Source organism: Astatotilapia calliptera, chromosome 3 (genome assembly GCF_900246225.1).
Source record: "Astatotilapia calliptera chromosome 3, fAstCal1.2, whole genome shotgun sequence".
NCBI lineage: Eukaryota > Metazoa > Chordata > Actinopteri > Cichliformes > Cichlidae > Astatotilapia > Astatotilapia calliptera.
In genome coordinates this window covers 21,082,398-21,109,587 of record NC_039304.1, presented here as the reverse complement: position 1 = coordinate 21,109,587, position 27,190 = coordinate 21,082,398, and the positions used below count along the sequence as shown (strand labels likewise).

At 40.1% G+C, this 27,190-nt stretch overlaps 1 protein-coding gene across 1 annotated transcript; it reads right to left on the bottom strand.

Annotated features, from left to right (window-relative positions):
• Positions 1–3,701: 3,701 nt before the first annotated feature.
• vax2 (ventral anterior homeobox 2) lies at positions 3,702–27,190 on the bottom strand. The gene is made up of 3 exons (XM_026162314.1): positions 25,530–27,190; positions 21,355–21,542; positions 3,702–7,989 (listed from the first exon to the last, which is right to left on the bottom strand). Exons 1-3 carry the CDS (start codon positions 25,762–25,764, stop codon positions 7,489–7,491), a joined length of 924 nt encoding a protein of 307 aa, XP_026018099.1. The 5' UTR covers positions 25,765–27,190; the 3' UTR covers positions 3,702–7,488.

Here is a 27,190-nt window from a genome sequence, read left to right as displayed (position 1 = left end):
GAATTGATCTGATGCTCACTTACATGAGCGTGAGTGCAGACTTTGTAGCCGTTTTTCCTTCTTATTCATTTAATCTCTCGCTCAGACGTCTTTGTAAGACAGGCTGCTATCAGAGTAAAAGAATCAAATCAAGTTTAAAAAATCATCAAGATCACACAGTTTAGATTTAGAGGGTTTTTGTTGTTGAAGGTTTTCATTTGTCTGCTGAACTGTTGTTCCTACGTCACTGGTGGAGACGATGGTATCGTCTGTATGTAAACACACATTCTGGTGTTTGGAAAAAAAGGTCATCACTTCACCAAACTCTAGTTTTCATTAGAAACTTACCTCAGTGTTTATTTGTCTACATCACCAGGAGCTGAGAAACTAAAACTATGACACAGCTACAACTCACACTCCTGGAAGTACTTATGTTTGTCACATATAATGAAGTTGGGCTAAAATAAACTATTTATAACCTTTATGCCTCTTTAGTTTATTATTATAAAAGCTATGTATGACAAATTTAATGACAGCAACATCAACAGAACTTTCATTATGTCTTTTATATTCAGATGTCATCAATGGGCCATAGTCAGACAGAGTGTCCAGATTATAGAATCAATAGATTCCATAATCTAGAATGGGCATGCACAAGCAGTCTAAATATACAACTATATTTCCTACACATATAAGCCAGTGTAGTTGATAACAGATATTGCTTTAAGCCTATAAGAGTACTTAGGCTGTATAATGCAGCACATTAAATATTGATTTGAATTGATATGTTATGTTTTGTTTGTGTTTGTGATGCTAAGGTTATTCATTTAACTGAAAAATATGAAATTACTCTGTGAAGCACTTTGTTAAACATCAATCTGTGCTGAAAGATAGAAAAGCAGAGCTTCAGTATCACAGTCAAGGTTTGACTGCAGCTAAATTAAAAAGTAAAACAAGATGTGGGGAAAAAAAACATTTTAGTTGACAGAAAAAAAATAAAGAATAAACTTAAAAAGTAAGAAAGAAAAGAAAACCAACCGAACTTTGTGAACTTACAAAACAAAACAAACAAACAAAAAGCAAAGTTACAAATGAAATCTTCTTAGTTTTAATTATCTTTATTGGTTTGGTAAAAATTTGTCGGTGTAACCAGCCTTTACCGAGGCCGGCATGTTTACATAACTGTGAGCCAGCTGCCTTTGTAAAGAGCTGTGTTTGTATTGAAGCATCCATTCTGCTTTGCCTAAATATTTCCACTGATAAAGTCTCTCCATATAATCATAATTAGAAAGAATAAACTGTAAGCTAACAAAAATAAAAATAAAACAAGCAAACTCACTCTGAAAACTAAGTGAAACTCAACTGCACTGAAAACAAAAACTCACAAAACAAATAAAATCAAAACTTATTAAAAAATGAAAATAAAACTACAAAACACAGAACTAAAACCAAAATAAATAAACCAAAATAAACACGCTCATCATGTTAAGTGACTTTATGAAGTGTTTGAAGTGAAAATTCAGTGAAACAATAAGCGCACTCCTCAAACACCACGGTGAAAATAACATTTAAAAGTAACCAAATAAAGCATTATCTGGTTTTTAAAAATATAAAAATTCCCTACTGTTTAAAAACGTGTAATTTACACACCTCATCTACCTTACAAAGCTTTTGTACTACTTTGCCTTTGATGTTTAAATATTTTTCTAATGTTATTTTCTTAAAATCTTCACATTTTTTAAATGTATTATTTAAAAATAATTAAAGTAAGAAAAGTATGAAAAAAATTACAAAGTTTGTTCACTGATTCTTTTTACTATAATTCTTTCACTGTTCAGTGATTATTCGTTTGAACTAGTGCATTTTAATTACTAATTATTGATTACTATTACAGGCATTATTGGCTCAGTTAAGCTGCCACTGCACAAACTAAAATAAGCCGCTTATTAATTGTTATGAGTCAAACTGACAGTTTGATAATAGTTTTTGTTCTATTTATTTTTAGTAAAATACTGATTTTTATTTTTCCAACCATGTGTTTTTTTTTTCCAGGCAAATAAAGTTAAATGCAGCAATAATTATCCTTTAAATAGCTGTTGATAAAATTGCACCAATTAAAAACCATTAAAAACCAACAAGTTCAGCCTTGTTGCTCCTCCCTGGAAGCTGTTTATCACCAAAGTTTCTTCCCCCGCAGTTACTCTCCATCCCCGCCCAGCTCTGCCCTCCCCTCCTCCCAGCCCCTCTCTAAAACAGCCCACCCATCTGGTCTTCTTTCTGCTGGCCCTCTCGCTTCTTCCTCGCTCAAATAAAGGTGCCAATCACTATAATTGGCACCCTGCAGATCGATTGTCCCTGTTTGGAAAGGTGCCCCTCACCAAAGTCTGGGCTTACAGGGGATATATGTGGTATTTTACCTTCACGGCTTTGAAAGAGTTATAACTTGTTCTTTCTTTGCACATAATTCTTCACACTGACATGTAATTTGGGGGACTTTTGGTAAGAAATAATAAAAATGTGATTCATGTGACATGTCTGCGTCCGCGTGACCCAGCGGTAGGTGCTACATCACAAAGGGTTCATAACAATCTTGGTGAATCTCAGACTGCCCTCTGTGAGGACCAAACATGTTCAGTATCTTTAAACTGGAAAAGCTAATCACAGCTATTTGTCATGACTGAAAGATCTTCTTTTTTCATTAGGGAATAAAAACGGGTTACAGGTGGGTGAAAAGTAGCTGTAAGTCCAGTTTTTGTGGGTAGAAAAGGGGATAAAATAAAATAACCCTTACACATTTATTGAATTATTCTATGATTAGATATTTTTCCTACTTATTTCTTGCCTTTTCCTTTATAAATATACGCTGGTTGTTAGGGCTTACCATTAGAACATGGTTACACTGGCTTTAATAACAAGAGCAATAATAATAATGCCAAAATATACCCTCACTGTACAGAATCTTTTAAAGCACTGCTCTTTGCAATTAAATCCGAGGTTTGTTTAGGGAAAACAGACCAATGAGTTTATAAGGTGTCAGCAGCGCTCTTCCAATTCTTCCTCTAATTTGACCTTCTCCACTATAATAAATATTTTTGCAATTAAAAACATCAGATTATTATTTCATACAGGCAGAATCACATGAGTCATTTCACATTTCGTGAAGTATATTCTCATCCAATTAATGTCCCAAGGACGTGCCAATTCAGGCTTTGTGCGCCACCATGCAAACCAAAACATAATTAAAGTGTGAGGAATTTAAAAGGCAGCACCTCCACAGAAAGGCCTGGAAAAAAAGAAGAAATGAGCCGTCCACTGCTTTGATTTGCCAAGCGAATAGGGAGAGGCCAAGGTTTTTAATAAAGCTGTAAGCAAGCTAAGGCACTTTCAAAATGCTCGGAGTGGATGGAGGAAGCTCAAGCACGCAGATGTTGGTCATGTTTGTTCACTGACAAAGACAAACGAAATAAGCCTCTGCAAGGACTGTGGATTACAAATACTATCACTCACAACAAACTGTGAAATAACTTATTTTTTTTGAGGGGGGGCATTTATTAATTATTATTTTCTTTATATTCACTCTTTAAAGTTGCATTTTTGGCCCTGAGGCAGGCCAGAGAATGAGAAATAAAACAGAACACAGGAGGCAAATTACATAGACATATATTTATATGCATATGAATAAAAATACATATACATATTGTACAATATCTTGGCAGAGCGTGAAAACTGCTCTGTCAGCCCAGAAACAGAAAGTAAGCCTCTTTAAATAAGTGCAAAATGTTAATGAGACAAAGAATTGTAAAGCATATATAAAGTCTTTTTTTTCCGAACTTTCTTTCACATTTTGTTTTTCCTGTTAAAATCACACGGAGCAGACATGGAGATAACTTGTGCAAAGACCCATTTATATATATTTATATATAAATTTATATCTATGTACATACAGTTTGTTCATCATAAGAAGTAGCTGGTGCCATTAGCTTGACATTAAAGTACTGCTCAAAGAAAAGAAGTTAGGGCCTCTGCAGGACCTAGGCTGTGCATAAACCAAAGAGTAAACCAAGCAGAATCAGTTTGTTGTCTTCAAAATAAACGGAACATTTTTCTCACAATCTCAAAGGACGAGAGCCGCGAGGAGGCCCGCAATGTTCCTGAAATGGTGGTCTTGCTTAAACAAGTGCAAGATGTCACACACGCAACAAAAGCAACACTTCCACGCTTCAGCTGGAATGAGAAAAAGAAACTAAGACGAAGGCTTTGTTGAACTGATGCAAAGCTTTACCCCATTTCCTTCTGTCAGGGAGAAGAAGGGCCGTCTCGCTTATCCGGCTGTCCCCCCTCAACCTGAAGCCTGCATCTAATGAGCTGAGGACGCATTACAGTAAGTCCAGAAAGCATTCAGTGGCTGAAAGTTGAGGGAAAATATGGAGTTTGAGATTTCTTTTGCAACCACTGAACATTTTCTGTCATCTCACATTGGATGGGAAATGAGCTAAGAAGTTCAGTGTCTTCTGTCTTGTGCAGCTTAATGCAAAACAGTAGAAACACTTTTTTTTAATATCCAGCAAAAAAAACAAAAAAACAAGAGAGAGAGACAGCAGAGGAATGAAACAACCTGGCTGTGAGAAAAAGACAAATAAACGAAAAGACTACATTGGCCCTACACGAGAAGCAAGCCTCCTGACCTCTCAGCTCCATCTCTCTGCTCAATATTTGATGCCAGAGCATGTGAATTATGGATGGTGCTTATAGAAAATAATACAGTGTTCAACAACATCACAGGTGCACTGCTACAGAAACCTACGAGTAGATAACAGGGGGATTTTTTTCTTTCTTTTTTTTTATTGCATCGCTGCTGGGCTCTAAACACAGGAGCAACAACAAATCACCAGCTACTGGCTGCTGGTACACGGGTGCAAAAAGGCCCGGTGAGCTGAAGGTCAGAATCTTTCCTGCACTCAGAAAGAAATGTATGTGCAGCCAGAAACATGCCCGGCTGTTTTAAACGTAGCCCCGGCCTTTACTTACAGGCACTCTTTTTCTTTTTTTTTTAAAATTGATGTCATGGCAGTGTCCTTTTTCTTTTTTTTAGCACATGTCAGGCCATCTTCAGTGAGTGTAAGAGAAAGAGAGCAGGAAATAAAACTCACAGTGAGGTGAAATTTAGAAATGAATAGATACATGGGAAAACAGACGAGAGACGGGAGTGAAAAGGGGGCAATAACTCATCTGACACGCACAAATTGAGGGCAAACTGTTTCGAATAGCAGGCTCTCGCGGTTGATTCTGATTTGCTTTGGACAACAAGGAAACCTGGACAAATGGCATCTCATGGGGAAGAGAAAAATGAAAAATACAGGTCATTCAGCCACTTCCTTCCTTCTCATTCAGCCCTGAATGAATCAGACAAATGCTCTGTTAGTTCTAACACGAAGAGGGGAATTTAGCTTCAAATCAATCAATTAAAGAATGCAGCTGAAAGAAAGCTGCAGATTATTTCAGGAGGGGAAATAACTTAGGATGTATTTTTCCTGGCTTTAATTCTGAAAATCACCTTCCTAAGAAAATAAACTTCTCAGGAAGGGTGAGGGGGTGAAAGTGGAGGAAATACAGGATGATGTAGAAACGCCATAAAAACATAAAGTGCTTTCAATGAGTGGTGAACGCAGACAGGCTGAGGTAAAGTGTAACAGGAGGGCAAAACAGGGCGGCTGAAGGAAAATCAACAGCCTGAGATTTTCTCATGTAACGCTGCGGCTTACTGTATCCTGAAAATGTTCAAAGAGATTAAGATTAGGGATGTGATGACCCGGTAAAACAGTACTTAGGTAGCTTTCATGTTGTTGTAACATTTCAAAAATAATAATTAAATAAACAAACCTGAAAAAATAGAAAAATTACACTATGGGTTATGAAACAGCAAATCCTACAGCTGTCAGGAAATCCAGCTGTAGGAACCTCTCAGAGCAACGGCCAGGTGTTGGGGGTGTTCAAGCGGATATCCTCTTTCATCCATTCATCATAGCCGATAAATTAAAAGAAGCTAATAAAAGCTAAGGGATCATCACTACATAGCCAATGATTCTGCAAACAAAGACCTTCTTTTATCCTCTAAATGGACCGTTTACCTCGGTGCGACCAAAGCAGACCTCGAGCAAAAACCAGAAAGTTTCCGGTACCAAAAATCTGCATATTCATCAGTTTTTTAATCCAAACTGCAGCTGCAGCTAACGTTTTTCATCATCAGTTAATCTGACAAATGTTTTCTCAGTTCTTCTTTTAGTATGTGAAAGGTTAGCGCTGCGGTCGCTGTACCATCACAAATCATCTCGTTTGAAAAGCTGAAACCAGAAAAAGTTACAGGTTTGTTTTGTTGTTTGTTTGTTTTCTTTTGCTTGAAAAGCGATGCTAAACAAGTTATTATCAAAACTGTTGATTCATTTTAATGTGTGATGACTTAACGATGGAGATGCAGCTTAAGCGCAGAGATCTCTGCGCTGAGAGTCGGTGCTTATTCTTTACGCCTCTGAAAACTTTCTCGGTCTCAGCGTCTTGAAGACAAGATTACAAGGTCAAACTGATACCGCTGGCCCGGGTTCAAAGGTCATCTCTCTCAGCCCGACCTCCACTTACTTCACCGGCCAGAGAACGCACGTGAGGCGCTTCTCGAGGCTTTATCTGTAAACGCTCTGGCAGACACTAACCAGCCTTCTTTTCAGCTTTCTTTTCATGTTAAACTGTTAGATCTAGATATGTGATTTTTGCACCATTTGTCCAGATCCTACCACATTATGTTTCATACACAAACACAACCAAAGAAACTTTTACAAAAACTACAGCTGGACACCAAACAGACTGATATTAAAATGCTACAGTTCTTTTTTTTCTTCTTATTCTTATTATTATCGTGAAAACACATCAACTAAAATCAAACATGGCCACGTGTACAGGAATAGAAATGTGTACATAAAGCTCTCTTTGAAATACCGCTCTTCTCATTTTTTGTTTTGTTTTTCTTTTTTTAATCCTGAACAGTAAATGAAGGCCTGTATAGAGAGAAAAATCACACACACACACACACACACACACACACACACTGGACAAAAAGTGAAGAGTCGCTTAAAACCACTGCAAAGAGAGTGGTGATAAAAACATCTGCCTGTCGGAGTTCACGCAACATACACACATGGCATTTTTTTTTTTCAAAAATCCACAAGTTTGTTTTTTTTATGTGGGAGGGTGAAATCATCACTTCCTACCACATCAAGTCCTTTTCACCATTTTGTGTCAGTGTGCCAAACAGTGCAGTGGCACAAAATGGTGCTGTAAGAAAGCGACTTCCTCTCTTTTCTTTTCTTTTTTTCGCACTTCTATGAACCGGGCTGCTTTCTTGCCTCACTGCAGCCACTCAAGAGTCAAACAGGTGGCGGGGAGAGAGACTGAGGAGAAAAACTCTTCCAAAGACGAGCCCTGCTCCCCCAGTCGTCCCCTGAAAGAGGGGCATTACACTTAAGAAACTGTCTTCTTCCCACCCAGGTCTGCCTCCTTCCTGTCCAGCCGCATGTACGGCTCAAATGCTGAAGAGCCGCAGCCGTAGGAGGACGACAGTTCATGGTGAGCGCTCCCCAGGAGCGGCATGGAGAAGCAGAGGGGGTGAGGTGGCGGGACACCCAGCCGCGGGGAGGGCGGGGTGCCCCCCAGCGAGGGCAGAGAAAGCCCGAACGTCCCTCCTGGTAGGGAGCTGGGAGGAGTGCTGCTGCTGATCCCTGGAGAGGTGGAAGAGCCTCCACCCGGGCTGCTCAGCAGGGAGCCATTTGCTGGATGAGACGGAGGCCCCAGGAGAGAGTTGGGTGGTGGGGGGGCAGGGCCTGACAGGAGGCGCCCCTGCTCTAGGAGGCGCAGGATGTTGCAGGTGGCCAAAGACTCAGACGTGGAGGAGGAGCGCTTGTCTGAATCCTTGGTGGTGTCCTTCTTCTGTTTGGTTCTGCGGTTTTGGAACCACACCTTCACCTGCGAAGGCAAACACAGTCTGTCAGCGGTGGAGTCGGCAAAAATGTTACGAGAAGAACTGAGAGATGATTTTGCCAAGACTCAAAGAATAGGACCAAATAAATTTTCAATCACAGTCGTGAAAACCCTGATTTTATTGCACCTTTTCTTCATTTCAGCACTGGAACGTCTCCAGAATCATCACACTGATTCACTTCATGCCAAAAGCTACACAGCTCCCAAAGTCTGAGGACACTTTGTGACCTCAAGTGCGCTGCAACAGCAAAACCAGTCATAGCCTCAGAACTCCATGAAGAACAAACAGAGATAGTTTAAAATCAAGGCAACAGCAAATGGATCAAATCTGTTGTTTCTGTCTGCAGCTTTGACCACGATTTTGCCCACTTTGTGGCCCTAAGAGGTTTGAAACGCAGAGTCTCAACTGAAACACTGGAAACTAGAATGCAAAATGAAAAATAAAGTGAAAATTTGAAGCTGAAAGAACAAAAACGCTCTCGAAATCGTTCAGTTTCATCGTTCACAAGACATCGTGTTAACTGCAGCCAAACAGCAAAAGCTTGGTGAACTCTGTCTGTCCTTGTCTGCCATATTTAATTAATGAAGTGCAGCTTTAATGTACAGTATGCTTAAAACTTAGGAATGGCTACGGGGAGGCTGATTGAAGGGAACATAGGGGTCACAGGGTCACAGCTCATAGAGAGACACCTCTGTAAGGAGTCACCCATGAAAAATGTATAACATCCTGACCGAGATACAGCTAACTCCGTGTTTCGCTGCAGGTTCACTGTATCGCAGAGTGTGGCGCTAAAACGAGCAGCGTAATAATTCAGCATTTCCAACAAGCTCTCGGCTTGGTCTAATCAAAAATGAATCAAAATCATCAGCAAAAGGAGTCTGAAACAAGTTCAGGAGAATTAGGAAAGCTTCTGTGGAACGAGACGTTGTTACTTACAAGTATTCTCGTTTGATCTTTACTTAAGAACTACAATTCAAATTAAGGTTATTTCACTTTAATTAAAAAAATAATTAAAATGTTGTTTTATTTTTTAAAATTTTAGCAATTAAATTTATTCTAGTTCATTAAAAATAAAAGTTAGGAAGCTGTATGAAAATAATTTTAAAAAGAAGAACTGGAGCAAAAAACAACTGAAATAAAATAAAAGAGACTTGGAGTATGTGGTTAAAAAAAACTGTTTGACTGATTTTCACCCCTGAGACATGTAAAAAGAAAACTTTTAAAAAGTTAACTAAAACTAAATAGAAACTAGGAAATCCCTCCTGGAAACTGAATCAAAAACAAAATAAGTAAATACATTAAAAGCAAAAATAACTCTGTGGTGTCAGATGTGATTTAGCTTAACAGCCTAAATACTAAAGCTGCTACGCAATGCTCCGTTTGTGCTATAAAAAGCAGTAACTAGAAGCAGCTGTTTTTAATTCTCGCTTCAGACTTTAAAGCTGTTTTGAAAGATTTCAAAGTACATCGACATATAATGTTCATTTACATATTTTCAGTTTCAATTCATCAGCAATTTATAGAATAATTAATCTACAGATTTATTTCTGAACTAAATGATAATCAGGAAGAAAAAGATGCAAATGCAAATCTGAGCAGTTTTTCTTTCAGCTAACTTCTTACAAGCAGCTTATTTTCTACAGGTGGTGTTTCCTTACATGTCATCCTACCTTCTGATTACTTCATTTTGTTGCTGAGGTTGGAAACCAAGCTAAACTAAACCAAAGAGATCTCCCCAGGGATTTACGGTATTAAATAATATTTGTTAATCATGCCTCGTTTATCGCCCCACTTCTTCTCCGCTCACATCTATACGGTGTAAATTTATCCAACATTACACAACAGACGTTCCTAGAAATCCAGTAATCTAATCCCTGGTAAGAGGGAATTCCTGTTACAGGAGAAACATATAAACCTGTGAAGGATCTGCAGCTCATGGTAAAAAATAAAAGAAAAAAATACTTTCATATGACTGTGTTGATTGCACAACAGCCAAATGACACATACGAAGGAACGTAAAGCTACGTGAGCGTAGATCCACAGAGAAGTTATGCGTAAACTGGACCCACACAGAAAGTGGTCACATGACCCATCGCTCTGACAGAGGGTCTCATAGGAACCTACAGGCTTAAAACACCATTTCAACTTCATTTCATCAGGCTCACTGAACATGTTTGGCCTGATCTTAAATCTCATTGCTGCTGAAAATCACTGCAGTCCACTGGTAGATTTCCAGCTGCAAGTAAGAAAAAAGGGGAGTCGTCATGACCTGGGGTTTGTGTTGTGTTTGAGCAGAAACAAATTAAGAAAAGAAAGCACAGCAGCTGTGTGCTGAGATGGACTTGATCTGGATGTCTTCTGATGCCTCAGGGGCAACTGACAATGTGTCTGTGGTTCCTAGAAAAGCTATTAATGACTAAGCCTGTGACTGTAAATGCAGAGAAGTTTTTAAAAAGATCACATAAAAAATTTAACCGACTCCACGCGATGGCCGCTGGTGCAGACATGACTGGTATTGGCCTGTTGCTTTAGTACTAAGAAGGTAAATGATCATTGTGGAGAGCAAAAGAGGAAATGTGTTTGCTATAAAGCATTGGATAACCATCCTTTGTGACTTAGCCATTAATTTGGCCTTTTAAATCAATCTGCATTTTTTACTTCTTAATTAACCTCCGAGGACCTGGCGTCCACATATGTGGACATCACATTTTGGGTAATTTTGACTAAAATACTCAATTTTGCTCTACTGATATCCACTTATGAGGACATTATACTGCCATTGTTCTATAAAACTTTTAAACGAATATCCTCATATGTGGCTCTTATGTTTCTTAAAAACAAAAAGAAGGTTAAAAAAAAGTTGGTAATTCTTTGTTTTTACATTCATTGGGCCCCAATGACCCCAAATATCAAAGACAAATTAAAAATGCGTGCCGTGGAAGAGTTCTTAGGAGGTTAAGAATAACCAGACTTTTTTGGCAAGTGTTGCACTTCCATGACAAGCAGATATCCCGGGTAAAATTTCAGTTTCCATCTGCTGATCATAAAAAATGCAGATCTGACCAAATCAAATCCCTAGAAATGTGTCACATGCCACTGGAGGCTTCCATACATGCTCATCTAATCCCGACTTCTGTGAGATTATGGGACATTTAGTAAGAACTCAAGGGCACTTTGATGGTTCCTACGTACACATTTCGATCCTTCCCAAGGACCCTGCGGTCCTTCTAGACTCTTGCTGAGAGACGCTTTTGTTCAACTGGTATCAGCTAAGTCTTATCTTCCAAAACATCAGAGCAATCCAGTAAGGCAATAATCTAAAGCTGTTCATTTTTATTCAGATAGTCAGTCTGGCTGGTGTTAACTACAGTGTCACTGTAACAGCTACTAGTTCAAGTGAGATCATAGTTCCAGCTACTGACCGTGACACAAATAATGAGATCAGAGAGGATCCAAAGAATCCCACAGCTCAGAGAGAAATACTGATGCAAGCACATCTTACTGCAAAGACCCAAACAAGGCGCGGGGGGGGGGGACGGGACGTCAGAGACGGAGATAAGAGGGGAGAAGAGGGGAGGGACAACAGGAGGGTGGGAAAAGCATCAGAAATGATGTGTGCAGCATCATGTCCTTCCTTATATTCCAGATTTCGTCCTCGTTAGCTCACACACGACCCTCTAAGACCTCTTTCTGTATCTTCACGTGCCTGCCAAATATCCAGTTAAAGGCTTTCACTATGGAGCAAAATCCCTTTCCTCTACCCTCATTGACGTGGGCGTGGCTTCCTCTCCTGCTCACATCAGTATCCTCCTATCCACTGCTCCAAACAAAAGGAGGGAGGGGTGGAAAAAAAGCTTTCCGATGTTTTACAGAGGGAAAATGATGAGAGGAGAAGAAAGCAAAGCTGCCTTTGGTACATCTACACTATTGGATGTAAATCCTTTTTTAATGGGATCCAGGGTTCAGCGTGGAAGCAGAGATTACCGAGGGAGATCTGGATCGGGTGTGACCTGCATTTGCCCTAGACAGGCAGACAGGCTCACCCTCTGCACCACGCCCTAATGCAGAACAGGGGGCATGGTCGGGGCGAGGGTGAAGAGTTTAGGACTGAGTCCTCCATGAGGTTATATTTAAAACAATCCAGCTTACGAACCAATATCCATCTCATTGTGTTTTCAGCCCAGACGTCCTTATCACTACATCATGGAATAACAAGAGCTTCATAAATAACTCCTCCTCAAATGCCATTAATGATGAAGAAGAGCTGCTAATAAAGGATCAAATGTTTCTTACATTGGTTGAGCACTCGCACTGAAGCCTTTGCATTAAAACCTCACAAACACATGCTTTCATGCTTTGAAGAGACAGTAATTTACTATATATTATTGCTTTTGTAATTATTATTAATAATTACAACTCTGTGGAGCTGTGGTACGCTCTAAAACAGTCTTTTATTAAACATTAAGAAGTTGGTTTATCTATTAAATGATATTTACAGGTGCAGGCAGGCTTTTTGTGAATGTTCTTGTGTGGAAATATGTCATTATGTATATGGCTATTTTGAAAAAAAAAATCACATATGCATGTCTGTCTTGACCAGTGGATCTCTAGTTTAGTTTCCAGCGCGCACGTCACTTCTTCTCCCTGAAACCAGCCAATGCTGAGCAACAAAACACAATTTAAACAGTGATGGGGTAAATTCAGCCAGGTTGGGGTACGTTCAACAAAATGGAGAGATGATGAGGCCGCCGGGCACAGGTCAGAGGCCTTCACCGTGGTTACAGCCAGCTGCAAACAGCAAGGTGGGCAAACCGGGTTAGAGGTAGAAAGGTTAAGCCAGATCAAGACCCAATGTACAGATCAAGTGGGCATATGTGTGTGCACCTAAGCTTTGCTGTATCCAGCTAGAGATGGAGAACTGGAGATCATGAAAAGATTTATTTGTGTTTAGATGCATTTATGATTCTCAATTTCTTAATGTTTTTTTTGTTTGTTTTTTTTTTGCACTTTGACCCTTTTGTTGTATGCACTTGACCCCCCCGCACGATTGAAATCATTAACTACAACATCCCAGCAGCACTCTCTGACTGTATAATGGCTGTGTAATGCAAAGTGAAATGCGGCGCACTTTCTACGACTCCTCCACCCGCTTGTTGCTCCCACTGTGACCCTGTTGAGATCCCCTGATCTCAGGCATGTGACGAACACACAATGAAAACACTTTTCCATGGAGATTGTACCAGGCGCACCAGGGGCCACTGAACCATATATAATGCAATGATGGATGCTCAACTGTATGTAGCGCAATGGGCCACTGGCGACTCAGCTGTACTGTATGCGATGGGTTGGTAGCGGCTAGCTAATGGGCCGGACCAACTATCTATTATAAACTTACTGTCCTTTTAGTTTGGGGAAACTTACACTAATATCTATAAAACTGTTTCACAAAGATGATCAGTCGTATTTATGTCTCTGCACCTAAACTTAAAACTCACCTGTCCGTTTCAAAATAACCATCGTTATATTTGCTCACTTCTTAACCACTAACCTGACATTTGAATCATTTACATGCTTTTATTGTGAAGCCCCGTGGAGCGTTTGTTCTCAAATGCCTGCATAACCATGTTGTTTTAGCAGATGGCATCACGTCACACCGACCCTGGCCTCTCTCCATTGGCTCCCTGCATGTTTTACTTTAACGCACAGCAGAAATGCTCCTCCATCAGGGCCCCTCAGCTCTGCACAACCTGCCTGAGGAGAGACGCTTTAAACCGTCGAGGACTTCCTTAAATCACTTCTGAAAGCATATTTTGATAAACTCATTAACGCAGTGCTGTTGTTTATTTTCCACTGTCTTGTTTGCTGTCTCCACTGTTGCTGTAGCTTTTATAGCTTTTATTCCTTGAATGGTATTTATTAATATTATTGACATTTTGCTTTTCGCCCCTTTCCCCCCCATTAATGTTTGGCTTTCTGTTTTCATTTACCTCCTGTGTCCTGATTTTGTTCGTTTTTCAAAGCACTTAATAATAAGTCTTTTTAAAATGTGCTCTATAAATGAAGTCATTATAATAAAATGAAGTTTTTATGTACACACAGCAGAGGATGTGATCTCCTCATTGTTTCTGGGTATTTCAATATCACTTCTGTCGAGTATCAAAATGTGTGGTTGCAAAGAATCCCAGAATCTGCCCGTTTGAGGTTAAATGTACCAGATTCGATCATTTAAACACGTTCATGCATGAAAAAAATAGTAGTAGTATTGTATTAAAAGTAAAATCACCTCAGTTTAGGACTAGAAATCATTTTCACCTGCCTGATATTCACATCTCCCCTCCAAACTGTTGTCAGCAACACATTTCACCTGACCTCTAAACCTCAGAGCAGCTCCAGGTTCACTCAGAGGTTAACCTCGTTTTATAGAATCGCTGTTAGACATGGCTGCCTAATCCTCCTTAGCACAAAAGCACTCGGGACTGTTATGAGGCCCACCTCTCTCACTCTCTCTCTCTGCCCCTCCTTCCTGTCCTCTGTCCAATGACTGCTCTCCGTTTAAGCCATTACCTCCTCCCCGCGCACACTGCAACGTTAGCGATACACCGCACGCATTCAGCAAAAAAAAAAAAACTCAGCAGGTGTTTGGATGTGGTCCATGACTTTTTGTGCATGTCACCCCGCAGTCACTTGAATTTCCCATCGCCTTCGGCACATGGTCTCGTCTTGGCTGCGCAGCCTCGTGATGCCCAAATCTGTGACAGTTGTTATTTTTTTTCCATCTTTCTGGGGAATCACAGCTGGTAAAAGCAAGCTACAATAAAGCGCGACTCTACCTTATTCTTAGATTTCATGTCAGTGCATGCATCACCTATAGCACAGGGGGTCCCGCATCTCCTCTGCTCAGCGGCTTTCCTGTTAAAGACTTTAGAGTGTTTTAAATGAGCCAAAATGAAAGCATGTAAAGCCATCTATGCTACTAAAACACTGTCGTTAAGGCCACATTTTAGATACTTGTACTCATCAGTATTTGACTGGATTCATTACCTTCTAATTTATTTAATTTGCTCCGCCTCCACATTTGCTCCGTTTATCTGACTGCTTCCCAGCATTCCCATTTTCAACCACAGGAGTCATTGCAATTGTCAAACTGGAAATCTTACCCAAAAAATAAGGGCCACATGGGAGACCTTTGACCCCTCTAATTGTCTGGCAACTTGGGGTCAGCTTTGTGTGTGTCTGTGTTTGTGTGAGTGTTTGTGCACATGAAGTGAAAACCACTTGTATCCAGTTCTGCTGATTTCCTATTTCCCCATAAGCTGAAGGATTACAAGTTGCTCCATATGTTTGTAAAATTACCCTCTGCTTGGCTTCACACACTCTTCACTCTGCCAGAAACTGATGAAGCAAGTCAAATCAATCTATGAGAGTGATTAGGGACAAAGGCGGCGAAGAATTAATTGCTGTTATGTTCTGATTACCTAATCAGTTGATTAGATAATCAGAGCTTCACAGGTTTCTTCCTGACCATCGCTAAGTTGGACAAAGTTCCCATTTTGAAGACGACGCTCGAGTTTTAGGTCACTGCGGAGCGAAGAGGAAAGAGTTTGTTTCTTTTCAGCACCAAGTCCAAACATTTAATCTGAAAGCACAAAGGCAGCAAGTGTCCGTCTTTCTGTCTGTCTGTCTGTCTGACAGCCTCCCTTCCTATCTCTTTCTCCATTCTGAGTGTTTGGACAATCGCCGTACTGTGCGGCCGCCTCTCTGCTACATCTGCAAAACTATACGTAATGGCCAGGCCCTCTACGCTCCAGACGATCGGCCAGACAACGTCTGTCTGGGCCGTCATGGAGAACAATACGCACAACGAGCACATTCACTGTAAGCAGACACCCGCAGGAGCACGGCTCGTCGTCTTGTCTCAGAGGAACATAGCTGTCTTTCAGGGATCTATCGGCATGTACGTAAAATCACTTTCTGCTCGTGTTATCAAAAAAGGAATTTTGTATATCTAAAGGAGGAAAATCGGATTTCCCATAGGGCTTAATCAGGTCCATAATACACCTCTCTTGCTATTTCCCACTAAAACATTGACCGTTAAATAATATCATGCAAAGAATTTTGCACAGTTGCACAAGCAAACGGTAACTTCAGTTTCATAAGAGGTCAGAAAGGTTCATCGAGAGCCACGTTTCTCTCCTTTTACCCTCACATAGTGCTCAACATAACAATTATTAATTCATTAATACATTTTATTTATGAACCACTTTGCAAGCTGCTAAGAGAAGCCTTACACAACCGGTTACAAAGCCAAAGTTACAGGTTTTGGGATCCACATTAGATCATCTGTGACCTCTGACCCCTCTGCAGTACAGTAGGCCACAAAACAAAAAGCAACAAACAGCATCATTTGAAGTTTTTACAGCCATTAAACTGCTCTCCAGGCTGTTTGGCATCAAGAGACAGTCCATCTGAGAGAAAAGACATCAGACAGGGCAACAAACAAAGCATGACACTCATTTTGGGTGACTTATATACCTGCAGCTACATCTGAGAGGTTCACTCTAACACTGGCTGTACACTTCCTTCCATCTATCCAACCATCCACCCATCTTCTACCACTTATCCAGGGCTTCAGGTCACTGGGACAACATGAGCCAGTCCCTGGCTACCGCCTCCAGCTCTTCCAGGGGAATAAAGAGGCATTCCCAAACCAGGTGGATTGCAGGTTGGACATACCCAAAACACATACACACTAAAATGTGCTTCTTTTACAGAGTGTTTGGAGGCCAGCAGGGACAGAATCTGACTGGGCCAGAAAACACATGCAAATCATTCGTGTGCACACTCACCTGAGAGCTCAGTGAAGAAAACAAACTAAAGCAGACTGAATGATTTGTTTGGGATAAAAACAAGAGAAAGTTAAGAGCCGATCTGTGAACGAGCTCCACCTGCTCTGATCCAACACTTTTTACATGAAGCCAACTTTGTGTCCCACATACTAAACAATTTAACGGACAGCACACTGCACTGCACAAAACATAAGTTTTTTAAAAATATATTATCACAATATTCTTTTTTAATTCTCTTGACACTGAAATACCTTAATTTACACAAAAAATCTTCTCATACTCCCTTCTTCAATTTTTAAAATAAATAGGCAGTGGAGGCTGATAAAGAGAAGATATAGGAGACACTTTAGACTTAGATTTTACTTTCTGTACACGGAGAAAAAAAAATCTAAGGGTTTGTAGTCACAGTCCTAGATCCTGGAAGAGATTTATTTTGGAGATTTTTTACGTTTCTAACAGCCGAATGTTAAAAGATGTCTAACAGAAATCTAAAATCAGTGTTTATTTGCGGTGCATTCAAACAAATATGTTAAAAAAAGGTGTGCATTTGTGCTAGCATATGCCCAAATGTGCTCTGTTCAGTCAGCTATAAATTATCTATAAAACACGATCTCATCCCTGAACTCTCTTCCATTTGAGGCAGGATTACACCACAGCACAGAAACCATTAAATCCACAGCTTTCTGTGGAAGGGCTGCAGACAACAAAAGGCTGAGACAAAGGCAACCTGTACTTCATCTGGAGGGCAAACACACCACTCGAGCTAGTGGAGAGATTTAAAGAACACACAAGTTTGTTTTTCTTTGTTTTTTTGTTTTTTCCTGGCTGAAAATGTTGTACATGCTTTTATATATTTTTTTTTTTACATTTTTCTAATGCTGACAGGCCATGTGTTTCGTCTGGAAGTGTGAGGTAGAATACACACGATAACACACACACATAATGTGTCCTAAAATACAGACGGTTACATAGACTTTCACTGAATCAACTGATTTCTCTGACTGCCATCCTAAAGCAACTCCACATGCAGGAACACACCTCCATAAACATCCATCAGTCCTCCGTTATCCAACCAAAACTGACCATGAAGGTAACAGAAATGGAGGCTTCATGTACAGTTCAGGCTTTGTGTGTGTGTGTGTGTGTGTGTGTGTGTGTGTGTGTGTGTGTGTGTGTGTGTGTGTGTGTGTGTGTGTGTGTGTGTGTGTGTGTGTGTGTGCTCCAGCCCTTCCTGCTGTGTTGTCCAGTAGCGGGGAGCCACCTGCCGGGATGAAGGGGGAGCTCTGAGCTGGTAACAGATTACAGAGTAACGCGTTACAACAGAGTGAGGGCCACGAGTGACCCTCTTTACACCTGCTTTGTTCATACGTGGACTCAAATGTTTCAATGAGGCTGAAGTCTTCGGTTTCTCTGAATTGTTTCAGTCAGAATAATTTAAGAAAAATAACTGTAACTGTAACCCTCATAAATAACACCTGTTCTCTTCTCTCTCACCCTGCTCTTTGTACTCTTTCAGCTCAATGCAGAAAAATCATATATATATATATATATATATATATATATATATATATATATATATATATATATATATATATATATATATATATATATATATATATATATACGAATAAACTAATTTAAAATTAACTTCTTCCACACTAACAGAGCTCCACCCATTTTTATGGATAAATGATTGCATATGAGAAGAAGATTTACGCTTTCAAACTCGGGCCAAAATCACCAGAATCAGATTTGAAAGAAAGTGCAAAGTTTACATTTACGTTTTGGAGCTTGGAACACGTGAGAATAATAGTTTTGATATTCAGATGCTGATCAACTGCTGGAAGTGACTTTTACTTCTTATTTATGTGTTTTCTATATTTTTATATTATATGAATCAATTATGGAAATTTGTGTGTTTGTGAGCTGATTCAGGGTCAGCTTGAATACAAGCAATACCGGAAGTTAGGGATTTTTTTAATTTTATTTTTTAATTTAATTTAATGTATTTATAAATGTATTATATATTTTTTTTATTTAGTCTTTTTCATTTCAGTGATCACTTGATACAAAAGAGTTTGGCATAAAAAATAACGATGAAAGATGTACAGAGAAATACGCACATTTTCACCATATTTTAATTGGAAGTTAATCATCATCTAAAAGTCAATCATATTCCCACCGAGTAAACAAAATCGAAATTACCCCAAAACATGGACTTTGTTCTAAAGTGCTTTAAGCCCTGAGGCCTTCTGCTGTTTTTGCTTTCCAACAGAAATTGTTCACGATAGATAGATAGATAGATAGATAGATAGATAGATAGATAGATAGATAGATAGATAGATAGATAGATAGATAGATAGATAGATAGATAGATAGATAGATAGATAGATAGATAGATAGATAGATAGATAGATAGATAGATAGATAGATAGATGTAATTGAGTTCCTTTTAAACGTAATGCTCTTTAATTGTAGCATGAAAATCAGATTACTGCTCGAAAATCTTTAGAAGCGAACTCAAAACATCAACAAACACCATAAGTCACCAGAAAGCCAGAAAAACATCTCCAAACATCTTCCTTAAAGGGGGTCTGAAACTTATAAGAGCTCCTATCTTTCCTTTGTGATTGGTCGCGATTAGCCTTGAATGGCGCATTTGCCTAAAAACATGGAACCGCCACCGATAGAAAGAGGATAATAATGAGGAAGAAAACGCCTCTAATGCCAACTAAAAGCCTTTCGATCACGCTTAAAAGCTGTTCCCATAGCATTAAGAAATTTCGACTCCGTGGGTTTAATATTTCACATCAAAGAGGTTTTTTTTCACTTGTTTTTTCACGTCACTTGAAGGCCAGACAGTTTTTCATTCAGCCAATCCTCAGCAGCAGGAAGCTGAGGCCCTCCCATTAACACCCCTATATGCAGCGCTAATGAGGGACACAGTGGCTGCTCTGTGTTTCACACACGTCCATCCGACCACCTTTATTTGTGAGGGCATGTTTTGAGGTACTTCACAATTGGTTTGCTTCGCGCACGACGAAGATGCGCAAAAGTGCTGCGTGTTTTTGCTTGCAACTAGTGCTTTCACGCAGGCGACGCGTCTCGGTACACAGCAGTGTTAAATCGACACTAGAGAGTGGGTCCACTCCTCTGAGTGTTAAATATAACACTGTTGAGTGTTAAATGAACACTTTTGACAGTGTTATATTTTTAAAAGTAACCTAGTCAGTGTTGAAGATTAACAAAGACTAACACTGAGCAGTGCTGATTTTCTAACACTGAAAAATAACTCAAAATGTTAGAAATATTCCAGTGTTTATATATATATATGAAAAAAACATGAATATTAAAAAGCACACATTTGGACAGCAGAAGTCCAACTCACCTGTTTTAATCTTTAACATAAAGTGCATAAAGTGAAGTTACAGAGGATATAAGTTAATGCTGATTTACATCTGCGCCAAGCTTTTTATTGTTCTACATATGTCAACTTGTCCTTCAGCCAACAGTTTAGCCAGTTGTAATTTGTAATTTAGGGACAATTCTCTGAAACCAGCTCATTTTTAGAAGAAAAGAAAGAAACATAAAGCCTGCTGTGCTGCCGCTGCTGCTAATACATAACTCCATACAGCCATGACCTCTGTGGTTGGGCAGGAATGAATGACGGGAGGTGGGTTCAGGAAAGAGTGCCATGAAATGTCACGATCTATTTTTTTGTGTTACAAAAACACCAACCCCCCCCACCACCACCAATCATTTTCTGTAGTTTTTTGTTCACTGTGTGCTCAGCCTTGATTCTGTGTGGTTTCTTACCAACGTACAACCAAATAAACTGAATTAATAACTATGTATTTACATTTTAATTATATTTCTCTGCGTTTGCTGACAATTAAAACGTTTGAAAAGACAAAAGACATGCACTTTGATCGTAACACACAAGCAGCTAATGTGCATCCACATGTGTCACGGAGATGTTGACTCACCAAGAGGCTGTGGTTTGAAATTCATCAAAAAATGCATATATACCTAAATGTAGGCAGAGGTATTTTAAAAGCTCCAAAAATGGACTTGTGGTAGATACTTATTGATCCCATCACTGTGAAAATATGTGTTCTTGAAAACGGACATAAATAAACAATTTTCTGTGGAAAATTATTCTGTGCTTTGCGACTCCTCGTTTCCGATTGGTCGAGGAGCCAATTAAAGATTCTGCGCACACCTGTACTCACAATTAAGAAAACATCTGTCTGTCGCTAATCGAACCACCGCTTTAGCTAGCCAAGTGTAGCAGAGGGCTGTGATGTTATTAAAGTAGCCTTTGTTATGAGATAAATTTATTGGCTAGGAACCGGCTACTTAACTTAGTAGCTAAGTGCATAGTTGGAGAAAATTTTGTCACGGCTAATTATTTTTAAATATTTATAAACCGTTTTGTTTTGTTTTGTATCATTTTTTAAAAGTATTTTTGGTCCAGAGCAGCTAGCTCCGTTTTGGCCTTACCTGCGTTTCCGACAGATTCAGCTGTCTCGCGAGCTCCGTGCGCTCGCGCCCCACTACGTACTGGCACCGCTGGAACTCGAGCTCGAGCCGGTACAGCTGTTCGGCCGTGAAGGAGGTCCGCGTGCGTTTGGGCCGATCCAAGTCCAGGCCCTTGGGCAGGACGATCTCTCGGATGGTGCCTTTGGCGTCTGTCCAGAAAAAGAAACGTCGATTCGGTTAAAGTAAGTGTTAACGTGAGGCTGTGGTGGTTATAACATAGCAACAGATTGCTGCTGAAAACGAAACAGAGAAAAACAGCTAAAAACTAGATTAATCGACTTTCCAGCAGCTGCAGACTTCAGAAACAGAACTATAAAGATACTAAACCGGCCAATATACGACTTCAGAGAGAAAACACGGAGGCAAACAGACTCTGTTATCAGTAATGAGCCTGGGTGTTAGGTGTTGTAAATGATGGCACATACTTTTAATGGTATGTTAGTTGAACCAACGTGCCATGTTATCATTAAAACTGAATTAGTTGGGTTTAAACTTGCCCTGCGCCCAAAACGCAGGGACATACATGAGGCTTGTAGAGCTGAGGGCCATGTTGGGTTAACGTGCGTAAAAGATAAATAAATAAATAAATTTTAAAAAAACCAAATTTGTGTGACGCATTGTCAAATTTATGGTACTGCGAGTATTTGGCTGTTGGTCAGTTCCTTTAAAAAAATTAAGTGTTGTATCACTTAATTTCTGCCCTGGGTCTTAAACAGAGCTACTAATGTGTTTTGTAACACTGCGACTCAGCTGCACAGAAGCTCTCTGAGCATCGTTTCCACTCCAAGCACCAGGACTGCGCGCCGTTATCTGCCCCGAACATTAGTTAGCGCGCACGGTTTCTATGGGTGGCAGCTTTCCTGCTTTTTCCTTGTGTTGACTTTTAAGTATTATTGTTTCATGTTTGCCATGACTTTTTTCCCTCCCAGAATAATGAAAACACCGGGAAAAAAATAATAATAAATAATTTCATACATTGAATCAGACCTAGTGGAGAGCCGAAAATTAAAAAGTCCTTGATAAATAAAAAAAAACCCACCCGTATTTCTTAAAAAAGAAAAAATTAAAAAGTTTGTTTGTTTTGTTTTGTGTTTTTAAACCACGTGTCCAGCCCGTGTATTTGTGGTCTCACTGTAGCTACGAATATTTGTTCGTATTTATCACAACGAATGGACGCACCGGCCAGACATGATCCCGTCGTTGTCCACGGTTTTTTCAGGTCATAAAATATGTACTCCAATAAAATATGAAGAGCTTTGAATAAAATATGAAACAAAACCGATTGAACTGGAGGCACATAGTGTTTTCTACGGGCAGGACATTGCTAACGGTAAGAGAAACGCATAGTGTGCGTAAAAACAAAACTCGTTTTTTTCTTTTGTTTGTTTTTTGTTGTTGTTAAGCTGTGCAGTTACATGGACTTGTTCGGCTCCTATAAATGTCAAACACCCTCTTCTTTGTAACGTGGAGTTGAAAATGTAAATAAAACATTGTAGCTCGTAAAACACAGCAGGTAAGTTAAAATGAGGATTGTTGCGTAAAAGACAAAAGGCGGGTTGTTTTTGCGTTTTGGTGACAATTAGAAGCGTCTGTGAAACGCCGTGAATTCATCAGTTATGGTCCCTGCACGCCATGAGCTGTACTGAAAACGCATTTCAATCCCAGCCCTACCAACAGCTCAAACACAAGTGTTTGGTTACCCCCAGGTCCCTGATGCATAATGAGCTCTCCGTCTTTACGCACACATAGTTTATTTGCATAAAGTGTAGCCAGGCAAGAGAAAGGAAGGGGGAAAATCTTCTCTTCAGAGAGGCTAAATCTACTTAAACACAATCATACAGTACATACAGTTTAGATATGTCCTTGCTCGAGCAGCTCGAACTGAGCAAATATTTGCAAGCAGAGGAGGAAGCCAGCGGCTGTTTGCAGACCTGCTGACCTCTCGATGACCTCGGTGGCTCCGCGGAAAAGCCGGCCTCAGCTCGAAAAACAAATCCTACCGACGTTTAACCACACACTATCCCCACCTAAATGGCCTCACAGATCTGTCCTCCAGGCCTCTTTTTCTTCTCAGATGATCAAACTGAGGCAGCACAATAAGGACCGTATGTTCCAGCACTAGGGAGTGACGAGTGCTGAGGATTCACAATGAACACCTGACTGCCAGATCTCTTAATACAGAACTACGTTTGATTCAGTATGTCCATAAATAATCACAAACACTATTTTACATACAGATAAAACGCTCGAATAGAATCACCCAACAATGTTTAATTATGTGCAACAAAGAGTCAGAAATAAAGAATGACTCTGTTATTAATAAGCCGTGTAGGTGCATTTCTACAGGAGCACAGACGGTTTTTAGACCTCTTACATGGACATTTCTCTCCCTCTTCCTGCCATAGCCCTCCTAGTGAACTGTAGTAATTTTAATATTCTCTAAAGCTAAATATGCTTTTTCCCCCGCTTAGTGTGAGCCATGACAGCGCACGACAAAACGCTCGATGAAAGCTAAAACTAAACCAGCCAGCAGCCACAACATCCTCAGCTTTCTATAACCTGAAAACTGATAGGCCGACATACCGAGTCTGCCCACAGCGGTTACACACTCCTGCGAAATAGATCCCCATCGAAATAACGCTCAGATTTTATTTTATTTTTATTGTCCTCTCTCAATGCAGAGAAGCTGACGTTTATGTTTTTTCATAAATGAAATGCATTCTGGGAAAAAAATCCATGCAGGAAACTCTTACAATGGCTCACAGTTTTCAAATATTCTAAGTATAAATCAATATTTTAAACGAGGTTAAGACAGTTATTTCATAACTCAAATTATATCATTTTAATTTAATTTGCAGCTGGCCTAAAATATGTCTAACTGCTGTTTTATGTATGTTTGTGTATTTTACATACATTTAAAAAAGTACATCATGTACTTTTTTCACATTTTTTTAGCTGTCATCGGAACACATGATTTAAGTTCTCTTTTTATGTTTTCCATGACTCTGAAAGAACTACCAGCAATCATTTACGAACTTGAAGGATTAGAAACGGATGTATTTTATTTTATTATTATTTTTATTTTCTTCTTGACTTCATATTTTATCGGAACTTATTTTCTCACGATCTTACCCAGATTTCTGACCTCCTGCAGGAGAGTGTGGACTTTAACACTTAATGAAATATTATGTATTAATATTTGTAATAATATAATGTTACTGACAGAAAAGGCAATACACACACACTTATGTGTGTTTATTTTGTGTGTGTGTGTGTGTGTGTGTGTGTGTGTGTGTGTGTGTGTGTGTGTGTGTGTGTGTGTGTGTGTTTTAAAATATATATCAGTTCTTTTGCAGAAACAGCGCGACTTCTCCCTGATTTTAAGTTTTAAGCCTTTCTTTTACTTCCTGCACCTCTCAGCTGTGATTTGAAGCAGCTGCACTCACTATCGCTTAAAGGCAAAATATCCCTGCTGTTAGGAAAATATAAGGCATGATCTCACTGAAGCAAAATGTCCCTGTTTTCATTATTGATTGGACTAATTAATTTTTTATGCTCTCACACGAACAAAGGTGCGGCCACAATTGATGCAACCAGTATTAGTCGATGATTTGTCTCAGAGGTTTAAGTTTGCATAAGTATGCATAAGTAAAAATAACTTAGAAAGCGAAGGTGTGTTTACTCCCCTACTGTTGCTGTTTAAAACTGTTATAGTTAAAGTGCACGCCGCCTGTTGTTACTACAATAGATACTTTTTTTCTTTTTTTCTGGGTCTCTCTTCACCAGATGTGTCATGCTCACATCATACGCTTTGTTTAGAAGTTCAAGTGTGTGTTTGATAAACTTTCACAGTTTTGACTCCATATAAACACAAGTGTTTCTTCTTTTTATTTAATAGTTTGATATGGTATTTAAAACATTTCCAGGAAAATTCTTACCACTGTCTAAAGTGTGTATATTTTATTTTAAATGCATTGCCTGGCTGCACTGTGTATCTGAAGTTAGTCTATAATCTAAACTGTTTTTGTTGTACATCCACTTAATTTATTTATGATACTCGTGCGTAAAATTTGACAGATCTTTGTCTGATCAGCAGTTTTAAGCACAGGACTAATCTCTTCGTTTTGTCCACTCACCTCTTACTAAAATTCTCCGGCAGTAGTCAGGGTCCACTCCCAAAAGTTTGTCATGCCCGTCTTCGCTGGAGGAAGTCGGCGTGGATGCTGATGTTCCCGGGGTGTCGGTGGAGCTCTGAACCGGAGACCGGTTCCCTATCTCGGAGCGACACTTTGTTTCCATCCTGTCCGGACACAGTGGGTTGGGACCACAGCGGTGGTTCCCATCGCCCATAGTCGTGGCCTGGTCAAACATCTACAAGTAAGTTACAATCTATAAGATTAGCTTTATCTCTCCCTCCTTACGTCACTTCCACTCAGTCCTCTCTTTCTACTTTCTTCACCTCTATGAAAATGTTCTCCAGAGACGAGGAGAGCATGCCCCCCTCTCCCTCCAAAATAAAGTAGATCCAGTTACAAAGGAACCATGTGGTCCTGCAAAGGGACCGTGGTGAGCTTCAGGTGTTGCTGCATGACGCACGGTCCGGAGTCCAAAACCGAAGCAAGAGTTAGCCGGGCCTAGGGGGGGTGAGAGCGAGAAAGAGACCTCGATATCTTTTCTCTAACTATACGAGGTGCAGGAGGAATGCATGGTGCGGGCTGCAAGGGGGGCAACAAGATCTACGGAGGAGCGGGGAGGTGCCACTCACACACTGCTCACCCACATAGAAATAAAGTGTGAGGAGGCGCTGAAAAAAACCCCACAGCGGCCACAGTTCACCGTGCAGAAGTCAGGAAGGAAAGTTTCTCCTGGTTTGTCCAGCGCAGCAGCCTGTTACTTCACTCCTGGTCAGATCGGCTGCCTCTGCAGATCCGTGACTGCATGTTGATGATGATGATGATGATGGTGAGATGGTCACATAAGGGGGTCGTCCTTCTCCTGCTTTTGAAAGGCGCACAAACAAAAAAAATGTCTGTGTTGAGACCCTTCTAGAGGGGAGTGTCGGGTAATGGGGTCACATTTGCTCGCAGTCTCGAGCACTCTTGTTGGTTTGTTGACAATTTGCTTTACAGCTGAAACATCACGTCTGAGCGGGGCGGCTCGAGCACCCTGCCTACATCAGAGCAGGAGAGACGGTGCTGTGTGGATAGCATTTGTGGTGACACGGTGCACTTTACAGAGGCAGGAACCAGACGTCATTTCCTGCCCGCACAGAGTCGCTCTCCCATTGGTCCACCGGCAGGGCATGTTTTCACTAGAGGATAAGCGGCGCTGTGGACTGCGATCAGGCACAGAGATATGAGACGATTGTTTTTTTTCCTGCAGTATTTCTCTGGAAACAGCCCGAAGAAGCAATGCACGGGTTTCCCTATAGCATCAGCACCAGCTCTGACTTTTTATGTGTGTTTTTGTGTTGTTGTACGGCTGAACTCTGAGCTCCTCACTGCGGTCCAGAAAAACAATGAGTGCAGATGCACAATGAACAGTTCTGACCCAGTAAGGTAAAGCCTGAATTATTCTCAATATGTCTCAGTTTAGCTCGATTTTTTTTCCCTCACTCGATCAGAGGCACTAGCAATTCTCAATGGAAGCCTCTTAACACCAGGAAGAAAAACATATATATATTTGAGCTGTGCAGTAAAATATATGCTTAATTTCCTGCTTATTAAATCCTGGATGTTCTTATCGGTCTTTGCCACATATTGGGAATAAACAGAAAGCCCCCTGCCCTGCTCGCATG

Bases quoted from the DNA above. Each gene is read 5' to 3' on its own strand.
- vax2 (XM_026162314.1), bottom strand. From the start codon at position 25,764: ATGTTTGACCAGGCCACGACTATGGGCGATGGGAACCACCGCTGTGGT. The intron at 21,543-25,529 runs GTGAGTGGACAA...TTTTCTGGACAG, and splicing joins CCGGAGAATTTTAGTAAGAG to ACGCCAAAGGCACCATCCGA. The intron at 7,990-21,354 runs GTAAGGCCAAAA...TTGCCTTCGCAG, and splicing joins TGAATCTGTCGGAAACGCAG to GTGAAGGTGTGGTTCCAAAA.